Source organism: Stenella coeruleoalba, assembly GCF_951394435.1.
Source record: "Stenella coeruleoalba genome assembly, chromosome: 1".
Classification (NCBI taxonomy): Eukaryota; Metazoa; Chordata; class Mammalia; order Artiodactyla; family Delphinidae; genus Stenella; species Stenella coeruleoalba.
The window spans coordinates 111038052-111054701 of record NC_137169.1 but is presented as its reverse complement, the minus strand read 5'-3'; the positions used below and the strand labels follow the sequence as shown (position 1 = coordinate 111054701).

Genomic DNA, 16650 nt, shown 5'->3' with positions numbered 1-16650 from the left:
CTTAGTCTTTAAGAAATATATTTCATAAGGCTCTAGCTGTTGTAGATAGTGATTCCTCTGATGGATCTGGGCAAAGGAAATTGAAAACCTTCTGGAAAGGATTTGCCATTCTGGTTGCCATTAAGAACATTTGTGGTTCATGGGAAGAGATCAAAATATCAACATTAACAGGTGTTTGGGAGAAGTTGATTGGAACCCTCACGGATGACTTGGAAGGGCTCAAGACTTCAGTGGAGGAAGTAACTGCAGGTGTGGTGGAAATAGCAAGAGAACTAGAATTGGAAGTGGAGCCTGAATATATGACTGAATTGCTATAATCTCATGAAAAAACTTTAATGGATGAGGAGATGCTTCTTATGGATGAGCAGAGAGGTAGATGTTTCTTCTACTCCTGGTGAAGAAACTGTGACAGTTGTTGAAATGACAACAGAGGATTTGGACTATTACATAAACTTAGTTGATAAACCAACAGCAGGGTTTGAGAGGATTGACTCCAGTTTTGAAAGAAGGTCTACTGTGGGTAAAATGCTATCAAACAGCATTGCAGGCTACAGAGATATCATTCATGATAGGAAGAGTCAATGCATGCAGCAAACTTCATTGTTGTCTTATATTAAGAAATTGCCACCACTATCCCGACCTTCAGTAGCCACCACCTGATCAGTCAGCACCATCAACAATGAGCCAAGACCCTCCACCAGCAAAGATTATGTACAACTCACTGAAGGCTCAGACACTGGTTAGCACTTTTTAGCAATATAGTACTTTTTTAAGCATTTTTTAAATTTTTATTTATTTTATTTATTTATTTTTGGCTACATTGCATCTTTGTTGCTGCGTGCGGGCTTTTTCTAGTTGTGGTGAGCCGGGGCTACTCTTCGCTGCGGTGGGCAGCCTTCTCATTGCGGTGGCTTCTCTCGTTGCGGAGCATGAGCTCTAGGCACGCAGGCTTCAGTAGTTGTGGCATGTGGGCTCAGTAGTTGTGGCTCACAGGCTCTAGAGCGCAGGCTCAGTAGTTGTGGCACGTGGGCTCAGTAGTTGCGTCTCGCGGGCTCTAGAGCGCAGGCTCAGTAGTTGTGGCACGTGGGCTCAGTAGTTGTGGCTCGTGGGCTCTAGAGCACAGGCTCAGTAGTTGTGGCATGTGGGCTCAGTAGTTGTGGCGCACGGGCTTAGTTGCTCTGCAGCATGTGAGATCTTCCCGGACCAGGGCTCAAACCCGTGTCCCCTGCATTGGCAGGCGGATTCTTAACCACTGAGCTACCAGGGAAGCCCCAGCAGGTGAATTCTTAACCAGATTCCTTGCCGCCAGGGAAGTCCCATCTTGCACTTTTTAATAAATAATTTTTCATAAGCAGTACAACCTGGCTGAACTATCCCAAAACAGAGGGATTATAGTTAGTGAAAAGCTTACTCTAGTTGTAAAAATATACAGGCTCATGAAAAAAATTTTAATATGCATAAAAGAAAAAAGAAGGTGCAAATCTGGTCTTCAAGCAGCTCCCTAATGCTCTTAGGATATCAAAAGATTGCTCACCACAGAGCATGTCCAAGGCAGGCCTCCCCCCCAGCCCCAGGCCCTGCACCAGCAGCCTCCCTGGGCCGCCCCCTCCACCCGAAGCCCTCCTCCTCCGTCTTCACTCTCCCTATCCCTTCCTTCCCCGACTCCCTAGACCAGATTAGTCACTTGCTCCCAGAGAGAGCGTTTGCACCTTAATTGTGTGGCTCAGTGACACTTGGGGGAGGAATTGATTCCTCTTATATCCCTGCAGCCGGCGTGGTGGTTGAATGGATCTCATGGCCCAGAGAGAACCACCTCTTAGTGTGGTGATCGTTCACCCTTTCAGAGGCAGTGGACAGAAAAAGATTCCCACGCCATAAAGAAAGCACAGTTAGGGGATTTCAAGGAAGTTCATTAAAGTTCACACCAAGGAAGCAACAGAACACAGAGTTCAGAGGAATAGATAAAGGGCTGATGCAGAGAAGGGGAAGTGGTTTGGTTTGGTTTCTGATCAAGGACCATTAAGTGTAAGGAGCTGCTTGCTGCCTCTCCCCTTTGTGGCCCATCTTCTCTGTGGCTGCCTGTTATGTGAGCAGCGCCGGGGCCTGGTGGCCTCAGAGACACGCTGAGGCCACCGGCGTGTGGCTCAGACTCCCAGGGTCTCAGCTTCCACACTGACAGGTGTGATAAACCCAATGAGGAATCCAGGTCCATCTCCCCGCAGGGGTGAGTGGGCCAGGCCCCACGCAGCACAGGGTGAGGGCACCTGGCCTGCAAAAGGGGTTGGAAAGATAGGCCCATCTTCATTGTCACCAGGGGCTGAGGGGCCACACAAAGAGCACTGGCCTTGGAGTCAGGCAGACATAGGTTTGGGGTCTAGTTCAGCCTCTTAACTCAGGTGTCTTAGATCACTATCTTCACCAATATGAGCCTCTGTGACCTCACTCGTAAACAGGTGAAAACACTTTCCTTGCAGTGCCATTATGATAAAGAATATCCTGTGTGTCAAGCACATGGTGGAGGGTCCATAAACGGTTGTCGTTATCATGAGCTAATTTTTTTTTAAGATGTTGGGGGTAGGAGTTTATTAATTAACTAATTTATTTTTGCTGTGTTGGGTCTTCGTTTCTGTGCGAGGGCTATCTCTAGTTGTGGCAAGCGGGGGCCACTCTTCATGGCAGCCTCTCTTGTTGCGGAGCACAGGCTCCAGACGCGCAGGCTCAGTAGTTGTGGCTCACGGGCCTAGTTGCTCTGCGGCATGTGGGATCCTCCCAGACCAGGGCTCGAACCCGTGTCCCCTGCATTAGCAGGCAGATTCTCAACCACTGCATCACCAGGGAAGCCCTATTAGCTAATTTTAATAGACCACCTTGACCAAAAGGGGATGGTGGCCTTCTAGGTAACCAGTAGGGCCGGTGGAGTAGCTCTTTGCTGTCCACAGATTTTGTTACCCAATTAGTACCCACAGTAACATGTTGCTATAGAATCTCACCTCCTGCCCTGTGGTCTCCAGCACAGAGACCCTCAGAGCTGGCTGCACAGCAGGAGAAACTGAGGACCTTACACTCATGTAAACAGACACCCACTTTTGTGATTCAGAGGGCCTGGGGGTGGAGCCTGGGCTGCCTCTAATCCCTGGACCCATCCATGGACATGATCCACTGAAGTTCGCCAAGGCCTTGAAGTCCGAGGCCCCAGAACACCCACCTCATCATAGAAACGATCACGGTCCACAGTCACCCTCAGGGTCCATTACCACCACCTTCCTCAGAAGCATCTCAGTCCACATCAGACTGATCTGGAATCCCTGCTCGGTTGTGGTGACTCCAGTGTACACCCGTGTATACCTGCGCTCTGCAGGGCAAACATGCTGCCCACACAAGCGAGTATGCGCACGCCGGCCTCCTCTACCTTTCCCTCCTCTCTTCGTCTATGGTTGGGCACAGACCCCAGAACATCCCACTTACACCATTCATCATTGCAAAACCCTCATTGTGCAGCACAGGCGTTTAAAAACCAAAATAGAATTCAACTGTCCTCCCAGTAAATTTCATTCTTTAAAACATCGTAATGAAATATTAAAATGGACTTGTGGTTGCCAAGGGGGTAGGGGTGGGGGAGGGAAGGATTGGGAGTTTGGGATAAGAAGATGCAAATTTTTGTTTTTGGCCGTGCAGCATGGCTTGTCGGATCTTAGTTCCCCAACCAGGGATCGCACCTGGGCCCACAGCAGTGAAAGCACCAAGTCCTAACCGCTGGACCGCCAGGGAATTCCCAGATGCAAACTATATAGAATGGGTAAACAACAAGGTCCTACTATACAGCGCAGGGAGCTGTAGTCAATGCCCTGTGATAACCCATGATGGAAAATAATATGAGAAAGAATGTCTATATGTATAACTAAATCACTTTGCTCTACAGTAGAAATTAACACAACGTTGGAAATCAACTATACTTCAATAAAATAAATTTTTAAAACAGAAAATAGTAGGCTATTTTCCTTGTGGACATTGGGCAGCTTTACTAAGCAATTTGAAGTTACCTTAGAAGAAATATCCTAACTGAATATTGCATATTCCCATAGTATGAGTGTTTCCAGATTTTACTGAAAAACTTCATTGTATTCGTGTTTTGGATGGTCACGGAAAACTGCTGGTATGAAATGAGACGTGGCTGAGGTTGTTCTGTTGTTTTTCAGTAACACACATCAGCAAGAAGACAGAACTTTCACAGAGAAAGGAGGGGTTGGCAGTATTTGAAGCACAGTGCAGGGCTCGCTCTCACGCTCAGGACTGTTTAAAGCGACAGGCCACCCAGGCAGCCCACCTGGTCACTACTCTGCCGGAGGGGCTGCTGTGCCCCCAGCCCAGCCCTTGAACACCGCATGGACCAGTTTAAGGCCCTTCAACGGCACACTTCTGCTACTGCAGGAAGGCACACAGTTCCCTGCCGCTGGCGTGTGCTTCTCACAGACATGGAGAAAGGTTCGGTCTCCTTATGCATTAATAAATAAGGAAAACGCTTTCCTTAGTGGCTGTTCCAGGAACTGAGTGTTCCTTGCCATCCTCTACAAGATTCACCATCTGCTCCCCCAAATTCTTCTGGAAAGAGCATCGTAAGCATGTCATCCTAACAGCGACACCGTGGAGAAGAGGGAGGCACCCTCTCCCATTTCCTGCCCCTTACCCCCACTCCTGCACCCTCCGTGGGGCCCACACAGCCAAGCCACCATAGGGACATCTGTTTCCTGTGTCACTTTCTGCAAGACAGGGACCAACCTTAAATGAGACAGTGGCATCCTCAAGGAGTCGATGGGCGCTGTAGGTGTGGTCGTGAGGCTTTCCTCTGATTGCCCAGGCGGCCGGGGGTGGGGTGGGGTCACACAGCAGGGCCTCACACTTCAGCTTTTGGTCTGAGTTACACAATTTCCAGGTTTCCCTGCAGTTTCCTCCTCCCCAGCCCTGAACTGTTTACACAGCAACTCTTATCCACAGAGCAACCACACGATGACTTTCCTCTGTTTGGAAGATATGGGATGGCTGTGTCCCAAGTTTTTCCTATTGAGGACCCTTTTCAATAGGGGACAGATGCAGCCTATCTGATGATCAAGAAGTACAAGGTTGCCTTTGTGATTCCGTTAACACCCCCCTGTCCAATAAACAGTCTTCTGATGAATAATGGCCCTTCCTTTTCCTTCCCCACAGGTTCATCACCTGCTAATGATGTAAACATGGCAGAAGCAACCACGCCCCTTCCAGAAACCCCAGGGCTCATTTGGGGAAATACTTTCATCATTAAAGTCTTTGAGAGATTGCTACTTATTTCTTAAACTTACCTGATTTTTTTCCCAGAGGTAATTTAATCCTGCATTAAGGAGAAGCTCACCCCAAAAGGGTCCTCCTTAATTTTAAACCCATCTTTCCTTACCCCTTTCCCCCATAATCATTCAAGTCTTTCCTTGAAATGACCCAGGTGCCAAAGCATAAATTACCTCTCAAGCATAATTTTAGAACTTATTTATTTCAAACATTTACAATTTTCACTTTAAAAGCAAAGTAGCTGGTAAAAAGAGAAAACATTGAAAAACATCATACTGACCCTTTGCCCCATATACAGACATCATCAGCCTTTGGTATTTGCTTTCAGATAATTAAGTAAAAAAATAAAAACAAAAACTTAAAACTATTATTTCTCTCCAGAAAAAAACAATGTAAAGTTGAGGTATTCTATTTAACGGATGTGTGATCTCCAGCCAAATATGGTTTCTCTATTAATTAACAGCCTTGCTACATGCTGTTCCAATCCTTTCCTTCTGAAGTAGATCTGCATTTGAGCATATGTTCAGACAACTGACAATGTTCCTTAATAATCATTAAGGTTGCCATAGAAACTCACTGGCGCTGGGGCCAGGCTACACCAAGGACACGATGCTGGAAGGACCTTTCGGGGATGCTCAAGAGTGTCTGGCACAGAAGCTGAGCCAGCTGGGCTCCCTTTCAGCAACAGCCTCACTGCCAACTGCTGCACGGAAGGCTGGGATCCAGGCTCCCGCTCCCAAGGACCACCAGTTGCCCCTGCTTCTCCAAATTAAGATAAATTTCTCACCAACTCCTCCCCGACTGGGTCAATCTTAAGTGCCTTTGATGAAGCGATACAGCTCAGCACTAAAGCAGCCAGCCAAGACATTCCTGAACATTCTGCACGAAACCCACAAACCATGACCACTCCCAGCCTGCCCTGCTCAGCTCTGTCCACCACCGGGTGGGCTCCCAGTCCATTCCAGCATCAGATTCCACCCCTCGTAACGGTGTTTCCTTCCCTTGGGGGCAGCTGGGAAATGGCGGACACTCGGGGTGAGCCAAGAGCCTAGCCAACAAACTGCAAGGGCCAGGCTCCCTCAGGGCAAAGAGCTCTCAGAGCCACCGAGGGCTGTGTTGACACATTCAATGTTATACCTCCTTGACCTTTTTTTTTTCATTAATACTACAAAAATTAATGACCACTTTAATTGAGACCTTGATCTAGCATATTTTCAACTTTTCCCACCCAGCAGGATAAGTTGCCCATCTTTAACAAAAATTGTCGCTGTGCTAATAACATTTCACATCTGGCTGTGTAGCAGATGGCTACAGATATTCGGTGAGTAGCATCACTGTTGAGGATAAAAGGCAGCACGTGTGCTGCAGAAACACAGGTAAGGATGACCTGTGGATTGAAACACACATTCCCTGACCACAGATTCAAGGACAGAGAAAGCTTAGGGTGTATACCTGTGTACACTGAGCAAGGCCTACGACCCAGAGAAGACAAATATTTTTCCTTCATCTATACTAGCTTATAAAAAAAAAGGGAAAAAAACCCTCTTCAATTAAAAAAAAACGCAGTTCCGTTCCAATAATAATGAAAGCAATAACAATTTGGAGATCAAAGCTGCCTAGCTCTCAGCAATCATGAGCTATCTGGATTTCACATCTTCCACTAGCACCGCTCCGCCTGGCTCTGGTAAAATTACACGTGGGTAAAACTTTGTCAAGACTTAAAGAACCGTGGGCACAGAATCACCCTATCTCGTGCAGATTCTCATTTTTTATATTTCCCTTTAACAGCATTTTTGCTGTTCGCAGTCAAGGAAAATTTAGAGAAAAACAAAACAAAACAAAACCACCTGCCTCACTTTTGTCAAGTTAAGATCACTTGCCAGAAGCAGCAACAGGGTCTGAAATTTACAGCCAAAGCCAGCAATGAAAATCACCGCGTAGTCCAACATCCTAACAGTTTGAACCTGGCAAACGGTAAATAAAACATGGTCATTTCCATCCTTTCCCCACCTATCTGGTGCTGGTGGTTATTTTTCTAAAAGGGGAGACTACTAGAAAAGTTTTGTGGTCTGGTAAATTTTTAGTGGTGGTTACACGACTGATTTTAATCACAGCTTCATTCTGGGACATCCCAGAATACTTGAGGGTGCTTGTTTGGGTAACCACGAACATCACTGAATTTTCAAAGCCCAGACAGAAAAGTGAACTGAAGTGGTTACTGCTGTGTCACGGCTAGACATTTACTCGGTGCTTCAATACTAGCTGAACTGAATCACATTCAAGGAACTAACTAAAGAAAGGAAGGCACCAAGTTTAGGGCTGTGGTGTTTTCTCTAATGAACCTCCTCTGATACCCGAGGGCTCGTGGCTTTCAGGGGTGGGGATTTTCAGCTGACCTGCTGGGTAATCGTGGGAGGCTTGCTTCCCAGCACCATGACACGAGCTGGACACCGTTTCCTTCTCAGCCGCCTGGGGGAGTAGTAACAAGCTGCTTTTCCGCTAAATTAGAGAAGAGGCAGACTTTTTTTTTTCACTTTTTAAGGCAAAAACAAAATTTAGAATGAAACCAGAGTCTCTTCTCTAATAGGGCAAAATCTCCTTTTCTCCTCCTTTTCCACTTGACTCAGTTTTGTGCTAAGCAAAGCTATCGTGCTTTTCCCCCATTATTTCTACACTGACACTCAGCTAATACTGGATCTTCCACCCTCTGAAGATAAAACAGTCAGCAGTTTTTTTAAAAACCAAATTAAAATCCATTCTTGCCGGGTTCTTTTGTCTTTTTGCATAAATATTACCTTCCCTGGTTACTCAGGCTCAGCTGAAACTAAAATAAACAAAGCTGGAATAAGGCAGCTTTGATTTCACCACTGGCAGAAGCCCTCCCTCATGCCAGTTCTCATTTTGGAGGGCCAGGGGAGGGGGAGAATGGAGAATGGTGGTTTGCAGAGGCCGCTGTCCCCCTCAGCAATGCTGTGACAGACAAGCATGGAGACCCTGTCCCCACCACTCCCCTCCTTCCCCACGGCTTCTTTCCTGAAGTCCTGGGATCCAAAAAGGGACATGGAGCCAGTGCAACTGCTTCTGGATTCAGCAAGCGCTTGGACTATCATTCACATTTAGAAAAATGCTAATGAGGAACTGATTATAATTCCATTTCAAACCATCAGGCCCTGAGATACAATCACCCCCCTCTCAGCTGTTCAGTGAAGAAAAGCAGGTGAGACTTTTCCCCCAGCCACGGTGGTTTAAGAAAAGCCGATCTCAGGCCTAGAAAAACTGAATTGAGAAGGCACTTGGGCTTCAAGAAGCTTAGAAGATGAAGCTGTGCGGTGGGCCAAGAGATAAGTGACTCGGGGAGTCTTTGGCTGGACGTTCATCCCACCCGCCTGAGGGTGCAGCTCCTGGAGGTGGGTCGGGGTGCGCGGGCGGCCAGCAACTTGTCCGCACCAAGCCCAGGGGGGAGTCTGAGGCCTGCGCAGCCACCCGGCTCTGCCCACCGGAGTGTCCGGTAGAGTCTTGACACCCCTCTCTTCACGGGGGCCTGAGTTCACTCTAAGCCCTGTAAGCAGGGCACTGGGGGAAGAGTGGTTCAAAAACTCAACCACCTCTTCCTTCTGAACAGACGCAGCAAACCTTTTTTTCACCCAGCACAGAACCTTCTGCAAGGCCCTCCTGTAGAGGCGAAGCCAGAGGCCGCGAGCACCCGAGATGAGCTGGCACGGCAGCGAGGAGCGTCTTTGCTAGGCCAGTTTGTGCTTCAGCACCCACACAGTCCGGGGGGCCTGACACCCCAGGCTGCCAGGTGCCACCCGGCCAGCCAGCTATCTGGGGAAGAAGTAGTCTCTGTTGCTGACATCATAAGGTCTCTGAGGGCCACTGGCATCTGGTCGGCTAGTCCTTGAGGTGTTGTCAGACCCAAGGCTGCTGGGGGACACCGGCGGGGAGATGAGGGGCACAAGCACTGGGGTGGGCTTGGGCCTCTCAGGGACCAGCTGTCCCAAAGAATACGGTGGGTGCACGCTCGTCTTGCCTTCTTTCAGAGCCTGCAGCTTCCCCGTCTTCTTGAACCTTCACACAGACACACAAAGACAAACCATGCAAATGTTGAGTTCACTCTGTGATAAACCCGCGAGAAAAACACCAACAGCTGGCGGCCCTGGTGGCCTGGCGCTCCTGGGTTTCAGCTCCAAGAAGTGATAACTATTTATTCATTGGCTGTTTATTGTTACCAGGAGTTACACAATCCTCTGAAGAGTCATCAAAAATATCCCAAGAGGGCTTCCCTGGTGGTGCAGTGGTTAAGAATCCGCTTGCCAATGCAGGGGACACGGGTTCAAGCCCTGGTCCAGGTAGATACCACATACCGTGGAGCAACTAAGCCTGTGCACCACAACTACTGAGCCTGAGCTCTACAGCCCGCAAGCCACAACTACTGAGCCCACGTGCCACAACTACTGAAGTCCCACGCCTAGAGCCCATGCTCCGCAACAAGAGAAGCCACCACAATGACAAGCCTGCGCACCGCATCAAAGAGTACTCCCCGCTCGCCGCAACTAGAGAAAGTCCGCGCACAGCAACGAAGACCAACGCAGCCAAAAATAAATGAATAAATAAAATACCCCAAGAGAATAGGTATGTGTTGTGGGTCCAGTTTACCAATGGGGAAACTGAGGCTTTGAGAGTGTGGCTTTGAGTGCCCCTTTATAGCACCGAGAATTTAGTTTGTCCTGCTCCAGAGGCTACCCAGAGGGGCTCCTCAGTCAAATTAACACTGGCTAGAGGTAGAGAATTGGCAGCTGCCTTTAATGGCAGGGAAAAGGCTGTACTGCTCCCTCAGCAGCTCTCCTGCTCCTCTTGCTTCCAATATTCCCGGCGTCCCCAATTCTCCTTACACCTCTGGGTCCCCTCACACCATGCTGGCACGTTCTCACAGACTCGGCCGTGGGCACCACTTGGGCACAAGTGACTCATCTGACAGGAAAGTCAATGTTAAACAGGAAGGAGATAGACATCTCTCTGATCATAGCTTCGTTCACCCTGCTCCATTCTGGGCCCAAAGCCAGGGCTCAGTAACTGAGAAAAGTCACTTGACAGCCCAGAGAAAGATGAGATGGTGATAGCAATCTTCAAAGGTACAGTCAGGTCTCCTCCCTGAAGGGGCCCTTCTGTTGGGTGGGGCAGCTCATCTCCCCCTCCTGCTTCCCACTTTGTCGCCTATTAACTTATTGCCCATTGACCTCAAAGTGGGAGCAAGGTGGTCTCCCTCAGTTCTACCAAATGTCAGCTACTCCAGGAAGGGCTGGGAGGGAAGAGGGGAAACCAATGTCAAAAACAAGGTTTGGGGATTTTCCTTAGGTTTCTTTTTATATCGACAGGCTACTCCTGTCCTTGTTATGATAAATAATTGATAGTTGGCTCCAAATCTGCCATTGGCTCTTAGCCTGTTATCCAAATGGAATAAACAATCTGCAGAATGTGACTTAGGCTTCGCCATTCAGGCACTGCACAGGAAGGGAACACAGCAGGGGTGCTTACTGGAGCTACGCTGTGTCCCTGGGTGGAATCCTTCTCCCTCATGAGAGAACTGAGGATAGAGTCATTATGCTCTGGATTTCAAAATATTCAGATCCTCTGACCCAAGAATTCCACTTCTGGGAATATACCCTCAGGAAAGAGCATAGCTGCGGAAAAAGCTTTATGCACAAAGATGTTCAACACAGTGTTATTTACAAAAGCAAAACAACAACCCAAATGCCCAATAATAGGAGGTTGGTTAAGTGATCTTGGGTATTATAGCCACCTAATGGAGGAGTGATGAAAGTGAGGTTTACAAAGAATTTGTAATGATGGGAAGAAGTGCTTATGTTATATAACTGATACTAAAGTTATAAGGCAGGATTCAGAGCTGTAGAGACAGAATAATCATGGCTACATAAAAACAAACAAGAAACTATGCAGAGGAAAAAGACTCAGAAGAAATTCATCTAAATGTAAAGTGTTCATGAGCTGGGTGTCAATTGCACGGGTATCTTCACTTTGTGGAAATTCATGGCACTGTACACTTATGACATCTGCAATTTCCTATATGTTTGTTAGACTTCAATCACATTTACATTTTAAAAATTAACAGTGGCTGTCTTTGCATAATGTGTCATTTTTCTCCCTTCTTCCTATTTGTCAGTATTTAGCAAATTACCAATTTTTAGCAATCATGTATCACAATTTTTTTAAAGTCTCTATTGATGTTACCTAACCAATATGGAAAGCAGTCTCTGTCCTCAGTTTTTTTCCAAAGCAATTGGACGGGTAACTGAGAAAGATGAGCTTTCCTTCTTTTGAAAAATTTTGAGGAGTGAATGAGATTTTTTGGCAAATCACTAAGCTCAGAGGGGCCTTTGAAACCCCAGGGCCTGGGGTATATCCACACTTGGCACTGCCCTGCCCTGGGCAGGGGTCTGAGCAGGGCCTGGGGGCTGGAGAGGGTGCAGGGCGGGTAGAAGGAACAAAGAGCTGAGCTGTCAGACTTTTGCACCTCAGCCGCCACCTTTTACCTATTTTACATACTTGGGCTTCGTAATGTTTTGCTTAAAGAAAAGGTTCTGCAGCTAAAAGAAATTTTTAAAAAACACTTATAGGGCTTCCCTGGTGGCGCAGTGGTTGGGAGTCCGCCTACCGATGCAGGGGACAGGGGTTCGTGCCCAGGTCCGGGAAGATCCCACGTGCCGCGGAGTGGCTGGTCCCGTGAGCCATGGCCGCTGAGCCTGCGCGTCCGGAGCCTGTGCTCCGCAATGGGAGAGGCCACAACAGTGAGAGGGCCGCGTACCGAAAAAAAAAAAAAAAAAAAAAAAAAAAACACTTATAATATCCCTTAACCATAGAAGTGGGAGAGTGTGATTTTAAAATATTGAAATGAGGGACTTCCCTGGTGGTCCAGTGGCACAGAACTGAGATCCCGCATGCCCGTGGTGCGGCCAAAAATAAAAATTGAAATAAGACAATACATTCAATACAAAATGATTTAAATCATAGGCATACATATAGGAAGTCCTCACCTAATAGCGTTAGCCATTCTAGATAAATGTGCAGAAAAGCAATTCTCTGCTATGAGAATCCTATTTTCTCAGTGCCTGAGAGCATAAAATAAAGAGAGAGAAGCAGTGGGGCACAGGGAGTAGGGTGGGGAGAATTGGCCCCTGTAAGTTATAACATCCACTTAAGATGGCACACCTTCTTCAACAGCACATTTAAATTTTAAAAACTTGTCACCGATGTTGCTGGAATATTTAGGAAAATACTATGCTTTGCTTGAGGCACAAAATAAATGTACTAAAAATAAAAAGATGGTGTCACAGGTGGGCGGGCTTTACTTCCTCCACCTGCCTCTCCTTCTGTCCACTGTAATCTGGCCACCCCAACTGTACAGTGGCCCAACCATTTTGGCACCCCAGGCTCCCACATCATCTCTACATTTATACTCTTGTCTTGACACGGGGGACTTTGGGAGTAGGAGTTTTTCATTAATTGAAATAACTGGCCTCTTTCCAAATAAATTTGCCTTATATGAGAGAAAATGGAAACTCACCAGGCTAGGAAATAAATTACTGATATGTTCTCTGCACAAGGCACTGTGCCTTCGGGGACTCTGGTTGTGTAGCAACCAGCCAGTGTACAAGCACATTAGCAAACTAAGTCTGTGATGAGCACTGTGGCCAATTCCCAGCCTAACGCTTCTCTCTTAGGGGGTTAACAGCACACCAAGATGGCGCTGCTTGTTCGCGGGGCCACTGGCCAACATTGGACTGATAGGACCAACTGGGCCCGCCTCTTAGCTGACAGCAGGCTGGTGCAGTGGGCAGGGACTCTCAGGGCACAAGTTCTAGGCCTGTCTCTGCTAATTAATAAGTTGTGTGTCCTTGGGCAAGTCATTTACCTTTCAGGGCTGTTTTCTCACTTGTAAAATTAAAGAGTTTGACTAAATGACCCATAAGGCTGTATCCAAAAAGCACAAGCTTTGGGTTTGAATCTTGGCCTTATCCTTACTAGCTGTAATCACTCCACCTCTTTCAGCTTTCATTTCCTCATCTGTCAAGTGGAAATCACGATATTTACTCTATAGGGTCTGTGGTAGGTTATAAGAAAGGCCTTTTGAAGCCCTAATGATATAGAAATAGAAAGAGAACACAGAAGTATGTGTCTGAGGTGAGGCAAGGGATGCCTTGGAAGGCAGCAGGAGACCTCGGAAAGTTGCCATGGCCCCTCTCTGACCCAAAGGTATAAAAGACAGTGAGTTCTTGGTTCCTCCAAGGAGTTACCTCCACTCTTGAGGAACCTTATCTTCTGCACACCCTTTGGACAGCTTGCTCACTACTTCATTGGAAAATCAAAGCAAAACAACCCGAACACAGCTTGAGTTGTCATCTTCCAACCCAGACCACCTTGGTGGGCGAGCTATTTCAGGGTCACTGTGAGAATCCAATGAGCTGTAACATGTGGAAAAGCTCTCTGCCAAGGTCTTACCCCTCCTTCCCAAGCACCCTCAAAGACCACCTCTCACAACCACCAGGTAGAGTCCTTGAAAGTTACACACAAGGGGAGAGACAGGAAAAACACAGTGAAGTTTCTCCTCTACTTATATTATTGTAATGAACCACCATCCAAAGTCAGAGCCCAGCCTGATTTCCTTTAGGGCTTCAGCATATGCAAAATTACCAGTTCCTGCAGTAAAATCATGAACATAGCAAGTTTTCTTTATTGCCCATTCATTGGGAGCACTGTTACGTGATCTCTCCGCAAGCTGGGAACGAATGACAAAACCAATGACCGAATGGAGAGAGAGACTTGGATGAAATGGGCAGGGGCGTTACAGTGACCAGGGTGCCAACCGAGCCCTCACCTGTGGTGTTTCCTCACCATGACCGGACGAGGGCACTAGGACAGGGCATTTAAAGGTGATCCACTAGGTCTGCTTATTTGGAGACATGGAGTATTCCCAAGAATGTCTAGCCAGGCACTTCAGAGTTACCTGTGCACATACCCCTGGTGTGGTGCTTCTCTCGTGGTATTTTACTGATTTTAGTACGTGGCTCTTGGAGGAGAGGGAGGGTCATATTCGTACCGTAATCCCAGAGCCTAAGGGGTTTCTTCAGTGTCTAACACACACTTCTCCCTCTGGTGTTCACAGCCAGGTTTTCCTGCTTCTTCTCCTCCCTGTCAGGCCACTCCTTCTCAGCCCCTTTCTCATCGCCCCCTCTACACAATTTTTCAATTGTATTCCACAGGTTACGTTGTTGGCCCCATCCTCTCCCCTGGCCCCAACTACCACCTGCCTGCTGCCAATGATCTGAATTACCTCCAAAACTTGTTCACTTGGAGTTTCCCCAGTGGCGCCAACATGTAATCGTCGCTTTTCACTCAGTTGTTCTACCTCCAGTGTTTTCCATTCTTCATGGACGACACCCACCATCTGCCCAATTGCTTAAGCCAGAAACTTGAGGGTCAGACTTGACTCCTCCCTCTCTTCCATTCTTCTCTTCTGAGCTGTCATCAAATCTTGTCAATTCTACCTTTAAAATATACCTTGAATCCATTCATGGCTCTCCAACCCATTGCCAGCATCCTAGCCCTGGCAAAGCTAGATCAGAAACATGAGAACACCACAGGACCACCCCCCGGGCCCATCTCACCTCAGGACAATGCCAATACAGAGGAGCGTCCCGAAGGCCAGGCTTCCTCCAGCCACCAGGAAGGTGGGCAGTGGTACCGAAGTAGAATCTTGCACTAGAAAAAAAAAAAAAAAAAGGAAGAGAAAGAAGAGGAGGAGGAGGAAGAGAGGAGCAGAGGAAAGAAGGGAAAAAACCACTCAGCAGGTGCTGTCAAAACCTCAACAGAACCTCACCCCTGTAGGAGGAAACAGCTCTGCGTTAAGCAACAGGCCCCTTGACGAGCTTGCCAGTTTTCTGGCCAAAGCCACCTCTACAGGAGTCACCCCCAGCACAACCTGACAGACCCCAGGATGCCACCACTTGGCAAGAGATACACCTCAAGCTCAGAGCTTCTGAGCGCCTGCGGCCAGCCACAGACTCCCACTCACTTTCAAAGTGGCTTTTCTAGTGGCATTCAGCCTGCCCCACAAGGCACAGAGGGAGTGCCAGAAACAGAGGCTTGGGGGACCTCACTGACGGCAGCGCCACCGAGGACAATGTCACGGAGGCTCAGGTGCTTTAAATCAAGTGTTCAGGTGCAGTTTTCCCCAGTGGGGTGTCACCTCTTGCCTGTCTCCCCACTTGGTACTCAAGCCGCAGCCACATGAACTTCATTCCATCTTCCTCATGCCATGTTCCCTCTTCCCCCAGAGCTCTTCCCACATGTCCTCTTCTCCCCCAGAACGCTCATCCACCTTCACTGCACCTCTTTGCTGTCCAGTTCCTCCTGGACCTTTGAGTCTCACATGAGGTGATGTCATTTCCTTTGAGAAGTGACCCTGCTCCAAGCTGGCTACGTGCCCTTCCTGGTTACTCCACCCCCTCCAGTCTGAGCTCCCTGAAAGCCGGGACCACATGTGTCTTTTTCCCAACTGCTCCCAACGGCTCATGTGGTGCCTTGAACAAAGCAGGCTCACCAATATTTCATTCAATGAATAAAAGAACAAACTAGCTTCACGGGCTGCCCTGGTGGCGCAGTGGTTGAGAGTCCGCCTGCCGATGCGGGGGACGCGGGTTCGTGCCCCGGTCCGGGAAGATCCCACATGCCGCGGGGCGGCTGGGCCCGTGAGCCATGGCCGCTGAGCCTGCGCGTCCGGAGCCTGTGCTCCGCAACGGGAGAGGCCACGACAGTGAGAGGCCCGCGTACCACAAAAAAAAAAAAAAAAAAGAAAGAAAGAAAGAAAAAAAAAAAACTAGCTTCACAAGCAGCCACGTCCTCCCACAGAAAGCTCCTTCCCGTGGCTGCCAGAGAGAGACCCTGGACTAGACAGAGAGTACATCTGTCTACCATCATTCTCTCCTGCTGGAAATGCAGATACTTGCAGTCTCAGGGACTTGGGATTCAGGCCCTTCCGCCCCAAACAGTACCCAGTGCTGATGAAGATGTCACCTACCAGTCATCACTTCGAGTGCCCAGTGGATGCAAGCTTTGCCTTGAGCTCCAGCTGGTAGTGGGCACTGACCACAGGGACGGGTCTCTCCTAGTATGTCCTACGTCTCTTGGCAGAGAAAGCCATTTCATGTATGCTCGGCTGACTCGTTTACTAATATTTCATCACCTTTTGTATTTGTTCCTTCGTTAATTCAACAAATATTTATTGAGTGTCTATCGTGTGCCAGGCTTTGTTCTAAG

The 16650-nt window shown here is 48.1% G+C and overlaps 1 protein-coding gene across 4 annotated transcripts in view; it reads right to left on the bottom strand.

The window, feature by feature from the left end:
- Positions 1-5432: 5432 nt before the first annotated feature.
- IL6R (interleukin 6 receptor) overlaps positions 5433-16650 on the bottom strand; it is a 50695-nt gene continuing 39477 nt past the window's right edge. For 2 of the 4 annotated variants that reach the window (XM_079939401.1, XM_079939400.1), the window contains 2 exons: positions 15000-15093; positions 5433-9384 (listed from right to left, as the gene is read on the bottom strand). In XM_079939401.1, coding sequence (XP_079795527.1) covers positions 9138-9384; positions 15000-15093 — 341 coding nt within the window. In that variant the 3' untranslated portion in view covers positions 5433-9137. Of the gene's footprint in view, positions 9385-11989; positions 12093-14398; positions 14880-14999; positions 15094-16650 lie in introns of those variants that run through there. The other 2 variants (XM_079939402.1, XM_079939403.1) reach the window with 2 other exon arrangements.